Source organism: Melanostigma gelatinosum (assembly GCF_949748355.1).
Source record: "Melanostigma gelatinosum genome assembly, chromosome: 23".
NCBI lineage: Eukaryota > Metazoa > Chordata > Actinopteri > Perciformes > Zoarcidae > Melanostigma > Melanostigma gelatinosum.
This window is the reverse complement of record NC_136656.1, coordinates 15,552,035-15,567,688: the sequence shown is the minus strand read 5'-3', so window position 1 is coordinate 15,567,688 and position 15,654 is coordinate 15,552,035. Positions and strand designations below refer to the sequence as shown.

Here is a 15,654-nt window from a genome sequence, read left to right as displayed (position 1 = left end):
TCTACTGTACACATACCTTTAGTCCAAGGAAAGTCTTAAGTCACTGTTTGTGCGACGTAAATTGGACTTGAGTCCATGTCCAAGTCCCCGTCCCTGGTGGACACAGAGACAGCTCTTTGCTAGCATGTGAAAAGGTGTTGTGACCGTTTGATATCATGATTTTGCACTCAGCTCCTTGAACATGATCTTACCAGCTCTCCAAACACAAGCATTGTTCATGGGGACAAGCTATAACATGTTCCCTAAAGCAGAGGCTGATGATAAGGTGCTGCTCTGTTCAAGGTGCTTGCTGTGTGAGGTCTCTAGGTGTCCTAGACAAGTGTTCAAGGAATGCAGCCGTTTGACATCTGAAGCCTGTTTTCAAATACAAAACAGCTACTCCACATATCCTCAGTGGGATATAAGGTGAGATAAGTTGAAACTGTATTGATCTACAAGAAGAGAGGAGCAATGAAGCACTAAGAGCCAGCAGCAAAGCAGTAAATATCATGAAAGCAGGCTATGATTGCACAACAAGGGGAGCAATTTAAGACTCAATTAGGTTCATTTAAAGAGAGTTTTAATAGATGGTGATATAGGACTTTTGTCCCCTACTGCTGTTAATAAGTATGGTAACTCTAGAAGAAGATGGAAGTCTCCTGTAGTGGAAAGGCCTATGTGGAGGGTGACTCCATCAGAAGGTCAAAGTTCATTGCGTAACATCATGTCATTACTACAGAGAGCCTGTTGGGGCTCAGGGAAAGGCCAACATTTGTTTGTAATGAACTTATTTCCTGACAAGCTGACCACAGAGCAAGTTACTCAGTCCACAAAGAACATGTCTGAAGCTGGCCGGAAAATCATTGCTGTTCAAAAGTAATGGAGAACAATTTTACATTTTAGGCTGTTGTCATTAACCAGCATTGTTGCTTGACTTATCAAATGGCCATCAGGGGGCGACTCCTCTGGTTGCAAAAAAAGGTCTGACCGTACTTCTATCGTACAAATGTATTCCCTCAGTAAACATTTCAAACATGATTCTAGTTTCAAGTCTTCTTCAATACAGCATGATGTTCATTTCGTAAATGATGGTCCATTTAGAGTCAAACAGACCATAAAGCAGATTATGCTTCAGGACGGGGCTACTGTGATTGACAGGTCACTACCACAGCGTTGTCCGGTCTAGGTGTTGTCTGCTTTTTCGTCTTACAACTTTAACCCTTTCACAACGTGTTTTCAGTTCATGAAAGTTAATTGTAACATGTTGGTTTTCTAAAAATGTCTTATTCAGTTGTACTTAGCTCCAACCTCTAAAAACAACAGTGGGAAAAAAACATGTTGATATGCAAATGAATTGCTTTAAATGTTGCAGCTACAAGGAATTGACAGCATCTCTCCTTTCCATCTGTAAAGGATGGTCCAGTGTTCCCTGTGCTAAAGCATTTACACAATTCAAGCAGCTTGTATCATGGCTGCCACTTAGATAGTTCTGGGTCAATTCAGCAGTTAGGAACCTTCCAAAGACAAAAAAATATGTTTCAACCGTGGCCCTGATCTCTTACAATCACAGTCCACTGACTTCTTCATGTATCATCATTTGTTCAACTGTCACAACAGAAACTACATTTGGTTCTTCTCAAAGCCTTCTTGAAATGAAAACATTAGTATTGCCAATAAAATCAACAAACGCAGCTTTTATTGCTTTGAATGTAATATCTTTACACTTCCTCATTTGGTTCCCTCAAATGTTTCTTAATTTACTTTGTGAATGCTGTGTTTCTTGCGTTTCCTTCCAGGCCACCTACAGATTACAGTGATCGAGAGTACAGTAATAAAACACACAATCTTCATGTAAGAAATGCCAAACACTGACATTTGTTAAATTCCTTTACAGCTCCTGACCGATCATGTGAACTGGTTAAAAGCTTGGAGACTCATGCCACAATAAAATCATACAACCACAGCAAAATGGAGCTTCTTCTAAAGAGAGCGACATCTTGGATTACTTCCTTCTCCAATTGAAGTGCGTTTCTGAAAGCTTTAGTTTGGATCCAGTGCTTGAAAACGTCAGCTTGTGCCAGACAGCGATGGGTTCACAGGGTCAAACACTGGCCTGGACCTTACTTCCAGTGCTTCTGCTGGGAATGACCTGCTCATCACATGGGTCCCTTGTGAAAGTCAATAAGGGTGTAAAGGTGAAACGGGGTCAGTCAGCCTACCTCCAGGATGGTGACCTACAGTTCCATATTCCCCGTCAGAAGGATGCCTGCAAGGTGGAGGTGGTGTTAAATGAGCCCATAACTCAACGAGTGGGAAGAGTCATGCCTCAGGTAAATGAAGAACCCTTTTACAATGTTCCAGGCTGTTTACCTTGTGCTGTAAAACCAAATGGAAGGCATGCATTACACTCCATAGCACTGTTTGACAGCGAACATGTAGGAAACCATGTAAGGTATTATTAGTGTTGTGGTGATGATGACAAGAGCTCAGTGATGGATTGAGCAGATTCTATCATAAATGTAACTGGCCCTCAGATCCCACCGTTGTATATCCCAGCATATTAGGTCAAGGTCAAGTGTGAAAGCTTTGTTCAGGACCTTCATATACACACACCTGGCTGGGAGATATATTTCCATGTCTGCAGCAGCCTATTTTTCAGTTGATTAAAGAGGGAAGAGAGGGTGGAGGGACCCCTCTATACTTCTTCCTTTGTTTTCCAGGTTGACAGGCCGCCTCCTCTCTAATGAGTCTGTGCTGACAGATACAGTCATCCGTTGACTGTCCAGAATCAGAGCCATTTTTCATGCTTAAAAGTACAAAATCATTCGCCATAAGAAAGCCCACACAACATTTAATTATGTTACATATGAGTTAGTTCCATATGAGTTGGTGACAATCAAGCCCTTTATATGAATGCGTATTGGGGCAATAGGTTCAAAAAATTACAGAAAACCTTTATGTGAATTTATGTGATTCAAATCGTAAATTTACGAGAAAAAACGTGTTACTCATTACGAGATAATGTAGTAATTCTGTGCAAAATCACAAGTATTTCCTTGTTGTTAAATCTGATTGCAAAGTAAAATTTCATTCGATCATCCACTGCCGGCGTAGGCAAGCGCTGGCATCTGAGGTGTGTTGAGATTGATTCAACTGTACAAAGTGAAGCAATGTGGTTCCTTGGCAGAACAATGAATAAATAAATAAATAAAATAATTCTAGTACTTTTGCGACTTTAATATCAGAGAATATCCAAGTTATATCTGCTGAATTTAAGACTTTAATTAAATCAAAGTAATTATTATTGTTTTTCTTACAATGGCCCGATTATGCAGTCATGCTTAAATATTCAATGAAATTAAATTTCTTTGCAATTTACCCGGCTCCTCTAGTCCATGTATAGTGTCTTTGGGCAGGACACTTAACCCCAAATTGCCTCTGCAGGCTGTTCCTGCGGTGCATGAATGGGTGAATGATAGATAGTCCTGATGGGCAGGTGGCACCTTGCACATTGCCCCTGTCATCAGGGTGTCAAGAGCAAGACCACCAAACATTTGATGGAATCCAGACTGAGGTACAACATAATTCATAGCTTTACCTTGAGGAGCTGCTTCAGGTTGCGGTCAGACTAGATCATAGAACATTTTGGAATCATGCTATAACATTAAATGTGTTTCAAAATAGGGAAGTTTGATATAATTCATCATTCTACTTACAACACAGACTGATGTCACTCATGAAAAGGAGAAAATGGACTCACAGCAGAATGACTCAGCCGCTGGATTTGTAATTTCCCAACTCGTGGTTTCCCTGATGTGCTAAATGGGTCGTTACCATCACAAACTGAATAATTACTGAAATCCACAAGGCAAAACAATCACACACAAGTCATTGTTAGTAGAAACTGTTGAGGTCATGTGCTTCTTCTCTTCAAGTCCACCAGATTCTCACTGTTTGTCTTGCTCTTTATTAGTTTGCGTATAATAAAGTGCTTTGAGTAGTCGGAAGACTAGAAAAGTGCGATACAAGTACATTCTATTCACCATTCTCAAGTCATGTATCATCATCTGCCAAATGGTCTTTGATTCAGAACAATTAGAAATGCATCTTAGATATTAATTAAATGGTTGTTTGTTCCATTCCAATTGTCTTTAATTTCCTGATAATTTCCTAGTAAGTTTCCTGGAAATGTAATATGAATGTAATGTAGTTTAATTATAGGGGAAATGGAAATGTCCTTTAAAGTAAAGCTACATTGTAACCCAAGTAAATATAAATGCATTATCAATTATCGGGGCGGCCGTGGCTCACTAGGTTAAGAGGGTTGTCTGGTACCCGCAGGGTCAACCCGCAGGGTCAACGGTTCGATCCACGTGTCACGTGTCGAAGTGTCCCTGAGCAAGACACCGGGCGCTGCTCCCTATACACAGGGATGGGTTAAATGCAGAAGTCAAATTTCGTGTATGTCATATGTATATGACAATACAAATTCTAACTTTTTAAAACTTTTAATTAACTATTGAACACTTTATTCTCCAAATATGTAGAAATATGTATTTTTGCCTGTGGAAATGACACATTTCATGTTGAGTTGACCTGCTGTGTCCTGACTGGAAGTCTAGATCAGGGGTTCTTAACCTTTTTGACCTCGGGGCCCAACTTTTCAAGTACAAAGTGTCCCGGGGCCCATTCTGACTATATGCATCAAAAGTGTCAGACAACCTGCAGGTCATACAGAAACAGAGCAGTGGGCCTTTGGAGTCAGTAAAAATTTAAGATTTTTGTCCGCATAAAATAAAAAAGTATGTTTCAGTATAAATAACTGCCGGTGGCTGTATCTGTACAGGTAAAGGACAGTATAGGGCTGTAACTACACTATCAGTGAACAACTGGCTCACATTTGAAGAAGATTGGACAAAGTATGACCATTCTACAGAGTTTCTTCATGAAGAGATCCAGGCGGAGCTCTAAAAGGACATTTGGAGACCCAAATGGACACATGGTAACCACATGATATTCTGACACACTAAAGGTGTTTCTCCCTTTATATTTTGATATTATATTATTTTCCTTTTATTATTAGCCTTTGCAAATTGCAAAAACTATGTATATATGGTGGAAGACATGGTGTGTGAGTAGCGGACTTGCTGTGCGTAATGGCTGCGACCGAGCGCACGAACGAGAATGAGAATAGCTCAGTTACGCAAACGTTGGTTGACTGCTTATAGAAGAGTAAGATACGGTTTGTACTATAAGTACTAGCGTTTTCTGAAGCCAGTAGCTCCATGGTAACATCCGCTAGCACGTTGTCGGGTCTGTAATGTGTCTTTTTCCGTCGAAATGCTGCAAGATACGACTTGCAGCGGTTATGGCGACTTTGGACAGTGTGTGTGTGGGCTCCTTTTGTGGAGAAACCATAAGAAATGAAAGAAAATCGATGATTCTTTTGCAAAGATGAGGATTTTGGGCATGCTGGGATACCAAACACGGACATGTTTTGTGACGTACTTGCGCAAACAAGCCGTAGGAACGGAAGGGGAGGGGATCGAGGATGCCGGTGTTGAACAGGCAAAACCCTTGTTAAATAAATGAGATGATACAATGTGATGATCACAAAGACATTTATTATCATGTGTATGTAAACCTGCATACACAACAAGAAGCCCAACAGGCTTTCCCACGAGCGTTGGATGTTTCGTCGCTACGTGTCGCTTTATTTTTGAAGGCTTCAGTGCTTCGTTTGATAGCATTAGCTCACATTCCACACACTGAGCACTCGGCTCTGCCTCGTTGCCTCCGTTCACAAAGCCGTACTTAAGAAAGTCAGGGTTGTACTTGCGCACACATTTAGACTTTTGGGGGGTATGGCACCACTGTCGTCTTCATTTTTTCTTTTTAATAACTTATCCATAACTTTCGCTACAGGCTAGCGGCTAGCTGAGTGTCTTCTTCTGCTTATTGCAGCTTGTTAAACAACTGACTGACGCATTACCGCCACCAGGTGGTGGGAAGCTATATTGTAACTGAGCGTCTCATGTATAACAGTAATATCTCTGGTGTCTTCAATTGATAACCTATGCGGCCCCGCGGCCCTCGCGGCCCACAGGTGCAAAACTGAAAGTTTTTCGCGGCCCTCTAGGTGGCGCTCGCGGCCCAATCATGGGCCGCGGCCCTATGGTTAAGAATCACTGGTCTAGATTACACAAACCGCAAATAAAAATCTGGAACGCTATTGATACTATCTCTGTTTAATCCATAATTAGTACCAAATTACATTGTTCTACAAGCGTATTGGGCATTATTAGGAAGTACAAAATGACAGAACTGTAAATGAATTGATACTTTAGTTTCTGATTTGATATTAGTTCATTGGCAAATAACCTGTGAGTGTAGTTTAAATCTTACATCTGGTCTTAAATCTGTTACTCTGTGGTTTTTCATGAAAACATAAAAACACAAAACAATTGTATTTTGCCTTCCAGTCTGAACATAATGGAAGCTGTTATCATGAACACACTGCATGCTCAAATGTTACAGCAAGATTATGTACATCTTGACAGAAGAAATAACAAATTTTTCCTCTTACAAAGAATTTTTTAAAATTATAATACAATGAAACCTTGCAACCCACAACCTTCAGGTGTTTAGTTATTACAGCCTTACTTGGTCTGGGTCACTTATTTATTTATTGGTTCATTTGATAAGGGACAGTGCACATTAATAAAAACATTTCTGTAAATGCGCCAGAGTTAGCCAAAAGCCTATTTTTCATCTGTAGTTATGGACGCTATCGTTAGCGTATGTTAGCAAACTTTAGATCAATATTGCTGTGTAACTTATATTAGTCAGCTGACTCCTTTTTGTCACCACAATTGAGTCATATCCAGCAAAAGTTACAGTCTTGTTACATTTTAACAATGAAGCTAGCAAAGCAATGTCCAGGCAGTTCTACACACCGTAGTCCCAACTCACTCATGTATTTGATTATTTATTTTTGCAGGTATTTGATTGCCACTATCTGGCCGATGAGGTAAAGTACGTCCATAACGGATGCCCATTGTTAAAGGAGGACACTGTCAAGCTTCGACTATACAGGTAAAGCACCTGGGTATCCTTCAAATAGGAAACATGCTTATTGTCTTTCTTTACTGTTCTTGCTGGTGTGGCAGTATGATCATATTGTGATTTGTCTGACCAGGTTCACAGAGACAGAGACACACATGGAGGTGTTTTCTCTCCATGTGGACATTATGGAACCTGAATGCAGCATCATAAAGCTGGGGCCCAAATCCCTGGAGGTTCCTGAATTCTACGGCTTCTCCGATGCCGTGGATGGCAATGTGGTGTCCTTCCATTATGAGCAGAGGTCTAGTCTGGAGTGTAGTATCCATTTAAGTAGCCATGACACCCACCTACCAGCCCACGGCCAACTGGTCACCGGAGAGCCAGAGAAAGCTATGAAAAGAGGGGACGAGCCAGAGAGCTTCATCCACCTACGCCAGCAGCTAGGTAACCTATGAGACTGCATGGCTGACAGCCGAGGGTGGAAAAATCCCCATCCCTCTCTTATCCATAAGTGCAGAGCGAAACAATCCACCAACAAAAGAACAGATTTCACCGAGAAATAACAGCAACACTATTAGCTGGTTATTAACTTTATAAAGGTTTTAAAAGGTGATTTTCATGCTTTGAGTCCTAATGTGTTGCACCAGCAGCCTCTGCATTATGCTCTAGTTGTAGAACATCTTTAAATGTTTGTAGATAGGTTATACACTCCTGGTAAAAATGGGTGCAGCATATGTGGTGCTTTCATCCCTTCATTCTCTGTCTGTCCTGGTCAGATTCATTGGGGCGTGGCTGCCTGCCAGTGTATTTTTGTTGTGGTACCAAAGGGGGCACCAGCTTTGGTATTAAATCCCATCCAAAATTATGTCATCTGCAAAAGAATAAAGAATGTCCAGATTAGGCAGAATAATGTTATTTATATGTAATGTAAGGGGTAATGGATCAAGAAAAGACCCCGGTGGCAACTGATTACTGGTGAAGAGATGGCTTGGTTTAGCACTTTAAGCTACAACAGACGGTTTTCTCTCTGTAGAGTAAATGTGGAACCAGTTGAGTCTGCCTTTACAAAAAGTGATCTAAAATATTTTGTGTAATTATTCAGATAATAAAGCCAGAGCAATGTGTAAATCTGAAGACTGCCTGAAAGGTCCGAAGCTAGTGAAGTTCACCAAGATTCCCTGTGATGACTTCCTTTTGATGGGGCTGAGGTATCAGCACATAGACCCTCCGTCTCCAGACGTTGACTACATCGCAATCAGACTGGATCTCATGGACACCCGTAGTGGCAGTACATATCAGGTCCTTTACCTGTTTTAATGCATTTTTTAAAATGTATTTCTGTAATGCTAACAATTGTGTATTTCTTTGTTTCTAACTACTACTACTCGCACTGTGATTTTAGTATATAAACTGTATTTTATTGAATCATTTATTTTGGTCACAGCTTTAAAGTTTTTATGACAAATATATAAGACATTTAGTTTGAAGTGCATTGTGTTTTTCTGTGTAGTCTGAACAGGCCTGGATTCCAGTGCATATAGTCGGTGCGTTGACCAACCAGCCTCCCAAACCGTCCTTCATGTCCATGTTTATCCTTGAAGTGGACCAGTTCATCCTCACTCCACTCTCCACTGCTACACTAGACACTGAAGACGAAGAAACTCCCAAACAACTTTTGGTTTTCAACATCACCAAACCGCCCGTGGACGGCTTCATCGCCCATCTGTCTGATCATACTTGCCCAATCTCCTCCTTTACATGGCTCGATCTCAATGACATGCTCATTGGTTATCAACCTCCCAACTCCTCAAACACCCAACGCAAGAATTACGAGGTAGCTTTTCCCTTTCGTATGCTTTGGGCAGTATATAAAACAATTTGTTTCTGAAAGTCGTTGTTGTCTTCCCATACAGATGGAATTTGAGGTTCATGATTTTTTCTTTGAGAAGAGCCCATCAATGACTGTTCACATGTCTGTAAGGAATGCAGACACCAATGCACCCAGGGTGTCTTGGAACATGGGTATGCTAGCATCACATTGCAAATGCACAAAGCTCTTTCAAACACATGGAAGCCGTTAAGTTGTTTGTGTAATAACTTGTATAACCAATTCATTTTAACAATGATCACTTGTGTGATAACACCATCAATCACCATCAATTATTATTATTATTATTATCAAGAGATATCACCCAACTTATCAGCTCCATGGAGCTCTTTAGCCTCTTTTAGCAAAACGTTTTTATCGAAGTCGGTTTTCAGCTTTGACAAACTCACTGTACACTATCTCCGAATAACTAACAGACAGAAAGTCAAACATGTTGCAGCCAAAGAGCCACATATTTATCTCAGAAGTTGGTGGAGACCAAAGCAGAGCTCAAAGAAGAGTGAATATTGGACTTGTGAACAGAAACAAAACTCAAATGAATGCTAATATCTTTGTTTGTTAATTGTTAGTCAAATGTGAGTTTTTGTGAGTGATCATAAAAATAATGAATACAGCTTTAAGACAGAATTAGGCAAGCTTTCTGTGTGAAAATTGAAATAGCATAAATCTAAAAGCTGTGAGACCAAAGACAAAATCATTTCCATGTAAATGAGTCTGTACTGTCCGCAGTGTATTTATACAGTATATCATAATTAGTCTTTGCATGTAGTATACTTAGCTAAGTAGCGTTTCTAAGGACTATTGTCTTATAGGCCTCAGTCTGTTGGAGGGTCAGTCTCGGCCAATAATGTGGGAGCAGCTCCAGATTGTGGACAAGGACAACCTGAATGCTGTCTGTATCATCACTGTGGACGGCCTGCAGCATGGACGACTCACTGTCAGAGGTATACACAACAACTGCCAGTGGACACGGACAAAATGACATCGTCTCTTCAATCTGCTGACCTGAATTCGATTTCTAGCTCACTCATGGGCTACAGATACACACGTGGACAAGATTGTTGGTACCCTTCCGTTAAAGAAAGAAAAACCCACAATGGTCAATGAAATAACTTGAAACTGACAAAAGTAATAACAAATAAATATTTACTGAAAATTAACGAATGAAAATCATACAAAGCTTTTGAATTGTGGTTCAACTGAATAATTAAAAAAACTAACTAATGAACTAATGTCCCTGGACAAAAATGATGGTACCCTTAACTTAATATTTAGTTGCACAACCTTTTGAGGCAATCACTGCCATCAAGTGATTTCTGTAACTCTCAGTGAGACTTCTGCACCTGTCGACAGGTATTGTGGCTCACTCCTCGTGAGCAAACTGCTCCAGCTGTCTCAGGTGTGAAGGGTGCCTTCTCCAGACTGCATGTTTCAGCTCCTTGTACAGATGTTCAATAGGATCTGAAAATGAATGCATATCATCAGGACCGAAGATGATTAAAAAAATGTAACTCAGCGAAAGTAGAAAATAATATTAATATATAATTCTATGGCAGTTTTTTGATGCAGATATTTTTGTCCTTCAAGGACATCAGAGCAACATTTTAAAAGGATGCACGAGGGTTAAAGTGAATTGATGTCTACTCAGGTTGCATATGTCAATGATGTGTATAGTGCAACCAAAGAGAGCTCTTCCCTTCACTTGTTTCATTTAGATAGTTTTAGTAGCATATAAGAGGAAAAGTATCTCACTTTAATATTTAAAAAGCAAATATTACAGGATATCCTGAAATAAATATAATATAGTTAATGAATATAGTTTATGTAGCATAAGTATTGTTTTCATCACATTTACTTCAATGCGTCAGTAATATGATATTTTGTTTTAATCCAGGGGGAAAGGGCTTCATGTTTAATGTCAATGACATCAAAACGGGCGTGGTTCGCTATCACCACGACGACAGCGACTCCACCAAAGACTTCATCATCTTCCGCATCACCGACGGCCACCATCAGACCCGACACAAGTTCCCCATCAAGATCCTGCCGAAGGATGACAGCCCTCCGGTCCTCATCACCAACATGCTGCTGGAGGTGTCTGAGGGCCAGATGGCTTTACTGAGAGGCTCCACCCTCCAGGCTTCAGACATGGACTCCAGCGACGACTACATCCTCTTTAACATCACTCGCCCCCCACAGGCAGGGGAGGTTATGAAAATGCCATCATCAGGGCTCACAGGTCAGACGGATGGATTTTATTTTCTTATCTTACCCTACATGGAGTTCGTTTTATTTATTAATCGAATCATGTCATGTTTCTGTTGGCTTGATCCAGGTTATCCTGTCAGCCACTTTCTGCAGAGGGACCTGTCTCAGTCCATGGTTTACTATCGACACCTAGGAAACGAGGTGTTTGATGACTCGTTTGAGGTGGTGCTGTCTGATTTCCATGACCCCCCCAACCTGTCAGAGCCTCAAGTGGGTAACAGCAACACATCTCTAAATGAATGTCATTTTGTGAGTTAATCAAAGACAAGAAAACGGAACACCATTTCAATTTAATCTCAATGATCATTAAGAAATCTACATTGGATTCCACTAGCTGGCCCTTGTGAGGTCTACGTTTGCAATATTACAGTGTAAAATGTATCAAATCCGATAAAATGAATGTTATTTATTGTTGTCCTTGTTACAATTTTCCCAATTTCAATATAGAATTAATTCATCATTTAAATACTTTTCAAAGGCCTTTTTCACTTTGACAAGTCAGTCTTCTATTGTGGGAAACACTGATAATATTGGCATTTTACATTCAAATGGTCAGATTTTAAGATTAAAGAAACAAATATGATAGTAGCTCAGTTCACATAGGGCTACATGGCTTCGAAGCTACACCATAACCCCTTAACCCAGAAGTATGAATTAGCTTAAAGGTCATAGCTCTGAGCTACATAGACTCAGTGGTGCTTTGAGGTAAATAGTCACGTCAGCTTGCTAACGTGCTCACAATGGCAATGCTAACACGCTGATGTTTCGCAGCAGATGTTAATCGTGTTCACTATCTTAGTTTAGTGAGTTAGCATACTAACATTTGCTAGTTAGCATTAAACACGAAGAACAGCTGAATGTCCAGTAAATGTTGTGGCAATTCATCCGCTGTCAAGACATTTGACTCAAACCAAAGCTGCCAACCTCAAGCTTACCAAAGTCATGGGGCCCATGAATGGCAACAAATTCCAAAATAATCCATTTAAATGTTGCTGAGATATTCAATCATGAACCAAAGTGGTGGAAAACTGACCCACCAACTGAAATTGCTGTCCCTTGAGCTATGTTGGCTAAAAAAAGTAAATGAAAAAAATCCATAGTGTAGGATTCAAAAAGTATACTACTTTGCAATGAAATTTCATTTCTGATCACGATTTCTGATTCAGTAATCCATATGCTTGTGGTGCAGGTGGTGCTAGTGCACATAGAACCTGTTCCAGACCAACCACCTAAAGAGGTTCCTGGTTCCAGTCGGTCTCTTGTGATCAAAGAAACAGAAGTGGTCCATATAACACGGCAACAGCTTCACTTCGTAGACCAGGAGTCTCCAGACAGTGAGCTTACATATACGGTTACTACTCCGCCGTTGTACGCTGGTCCTCACAGGTTAGTATGTCCTCACCTTCAGAGAACACAGTGGACACCAGGGGGGAAACATTCCGTCTGAATTTTGTGCCGTTGTCTTCAGCAGCAGTCCAGATGCTGGGAGGTTGTTCTTAGTCGACAGCATACCCAAATTCACCAAAGACTCCAATGCACCGGTGCTGAGGCTCTTCACACAGGTGACTCTTTTCATTTTTTATTCAGGAAAGCATTATAGCTACATGCATCGAGACTAGCTCAATAAAAGATGTACATTTTTTCATTTTATGTTTTTTTCTAGCATGCCGTGAACTTCATGAAAGTAGCCTACATGCCTCCAGTCATGGACATCGGCCCTTACCCCCAGTATATCCAATTTGTTCTCTCTGTAACCAACCTCCTGGGCAACACGGTCACTGGGATCTGCTTCAACATCACTGTGGTGCCAGTGGACAACCAGCCGCCACAGGTGAAGATGAAAGTTTCATCGTAATGTATTACCTAATGTAGGTTACCGCCTAATTAATTGCATGTGGATGTGTTTGTATGTACATATATATATATATATATATATATATATATATATATATATATATATATATATATATATATATATATATAAAAAGTGTGGGTATGTTCTGTTTCAGGTTATTGCCAACCCTCTGACTGTAGATGAAGGTGGGCAGTGCTGGCTCGGCCCTGAACACTTGCTGCTGTCAGACGTGGACTCGGTAGAAGAAGCCCTGCAGGTGGTGCTTCAGGGGGAACCGCAGCATGGAGCTCTGCAGCTCGACGGCCTCGCGCTGAAACCGGGCCAGGCTTTCACTGTGCAGGACCTGAAAAGCCTTAAAGTTAGGTCAGACATCCTGCTTCAGTTGTTTGATGTGGGCATATAATTTAATATTCTCCTCTGACACTGCGTCAACAAAACCTGATCACTTAGAGGCCGTTGAATTGCGTTATATTGTACAGTAAACTGTTCCATCAGTATACATCTGGGGACTATTGAAGTGATATCTGACCAGTAGAGGGCAGAACAAACAGAGCCTTTGTATTGTGGAAGTTTGAGTCTGTTCCACAGCGAGGAGGCCAGAGCACGTGTCCGGCTGCTTTGTACAGTCGACACGCTGCAACAATAAATCTACCAAAACTGGTTTACAATTAAAAGGAATTTAATCCCACTGATGCAAGTACAGTATTTACAGTGAAGTACACTATTTCCATGCAATATTAAATCAATAAAACCCTGTTTGCAAAAAACTCAACTCAGCTCCTCAGGTATAAAACCCGTCCGTCCTCTGAGAGCCATCACACGAGAGAGAAAAAGACTTGAAATTAAACCACCCACATCCGTTCGAAACACCTCCTCTTCCGTTTATCCCAATTCCTATTGGCTAACTTCCAGGAGTGTATTCGCCTGTCTGCCTTTCTGTCCCTGAGTTTACTAACACATTCAATGACTGTCAGTTATGGTTTAATCCCTTCTATGATAATCCTTCAGTATAAACGTTAAACTTCTGCAACTTTGGCAAAAGCTTCATGTCTCAAATTCTACTTCTAGCTACTAATCCTAAAACACTTTATGCTTATCTTAATTATGCATTTCCAAAACACTTATGATTATGACTAATTATGAATTCTTAAATATGAATCATTGAACACTTTTATTATAGCTACTAAACACAGTTCTTTGCTCAAATTTCTTACAGTATCCATCACGTTATCAAGGCTAACATGTTAGCAATCAAACTGCTCGATATTTTTTCACAGGAGTTGGTGGAGACCAAAACAGAGCTAAAAGAAAAGTGAATATTGGACATATATTTTTCTGATTGACAGAACCAGGACTCCATAAATGCTAATGTTGCTCTGTGTCTGCTAAATAGGCAACTGCTTGTCAAAACGTTAGCCATATCAACTTAACACGGTCATGTTCTGTCAAACTTAGCTTGTTGTGGAGTTCTGCTCCTAAATGCCCCCCCCACACAAAAAAGGTTAGTGCTGCTTAAAACTGAATTCACGAATTAATGAAATAATGTATCAAAACGTTGATTCAAGTTGTGTGCTTTTAGAACAGCTTTTTATATACCAAAAGAACAAAAAGCACCATTACTAAGACGAGCAGTGTTCACAGAACATATTGATGTAAACTCAGTTCCTCGATTAATATAACCAGCTCATAATCTAATAATCAGCATCAGTTTATTGCTGTGTGTTCTTATGAACACTGTGTGAGCCAATAGATAAACATGATTTTTGCAAATCATACATGCCAAGTGTCACCAGCTGTTATTTGAATTCAAATAGAATGGACAATGACTCCAATTACCCAAGCTGATTACAACATTTACATTTATTTATTTGTATCCTCAGACTTTAATTCACATTACAAACGTTGTGTTTATTTCATCACTCATCAAATCTTAATTTTGTCTGTCATTTGTCAAATCAGGTACAAACATGACAGCTCAGAAACTGTAGAGGACCACATTGAATTCACAGCAACAGACGGCTCCAATTCAGTCAGTTTTTTCCTGCAAGTGAAGGTAATAGAAATGGATTCACATTGTTGCTCTTCTAAAATAGAAACGTTAAATGTTTAACTCGCAGTGACTTGCATGTCATCTCCAGGTGTGGCCCATCAATGACGAGGTCCCAGTGTTGGTGGCTGGTTTGAAACCGGTTCTCAGCTGTGCAGAGGGGCAGGAAATGGTCATCACAGCTGAGTACATCTACGCTACTGACGCAGACAGTGACAACAGCAGCCTGGCCTTCCTGATCGCCCGGCAGCCCTATCATGGCGTGGTTCTCCGGAACTCCGTCGTGGTTGATCGCTTCATCCAGGCAGACATCACTGCGAGGATCATCACCTACAAACACACAGGTGGGCAGCGCGGAGTGGGCTTCAGGCTAAAGTGTTTACTCTGTCATTATCGTTTACATTTTGTGAGTTCCCTTCTTATAAATTGTCAACTCCAAGGAGCGATATTGAAACCCAAGATTGCTCTATCTTTATTTGCACATTATTTATCCATCTTTATGTAATGGAGTGCATTTTCATGATATATTTTTGATAAAAATATAAGAAGAAA

At 40.4% G+C, this 15,654-nt stretch overlaps 1 protein-coding gene across 1 annotated transcript in view; it reads left to right on the top strand.

The window, feature by feature from the left end:
• Positions 1-2,066: 2,066 nt before the first annotated feature.
• Positions 2,067-15,654, top strand: part of frem1a (Fras1 related extracellular matrix 1a) — a gene marked incomplete at its 5' end in the record, with an annotated part of 37,459 nt that continues 23,871 nt past the window's right edge. Inside the window, 15 exons of the mRNA XM_079295346.1 lie at positions 2,067-2,309; positions 6,980-7,074; positions 7,178-7,488; positions 8,147-8,343; positions 8,555-8,878; positions 8,958-9,066; positions 9,745-9,876; positions 10,827-11,171; positions 11,268-11,410; positions 12,390-12,586; positions 12,669-12,762; positions 12,864-13,031; positions 13,210-13,418; positions 15,015-15,108; positions 15,194-15,446. Coding sequence (XP_079151472.1) covers positions 2,067-2,309; positions 6,980-7,074; positions 7,178-7,488; positions 8,147-8,343; positions 8,555-8,878; positions 8,958-9,066; positions 9,745-9,876; positions 10,827-11,171; positions 11,268-11,410; positions 12,390-12,586; positions 12,669-12,762; positions 12,864-13,031; positions 13,210-13,418; positions 15,015-15,108; positions 15,194-15,446 — 2,914 coding nt within the window. The remainder of the gene's footprint in view (positions 2,310-6,979; positions 7,075-7,177; positions 7,489-8,146; positions 8,344-8,554; positions 8,879-8,957; positions 9,067-9,744; positions 9,877-10,826; positions 11,172-11,267; positions 11,411-12,389; positions 12,587-12,668; positions 12,763-12,863; positions 13,032-13,209; positions 13,419-15,014; positions 15,109-15,193; positions 15,447-15,654) is intronic.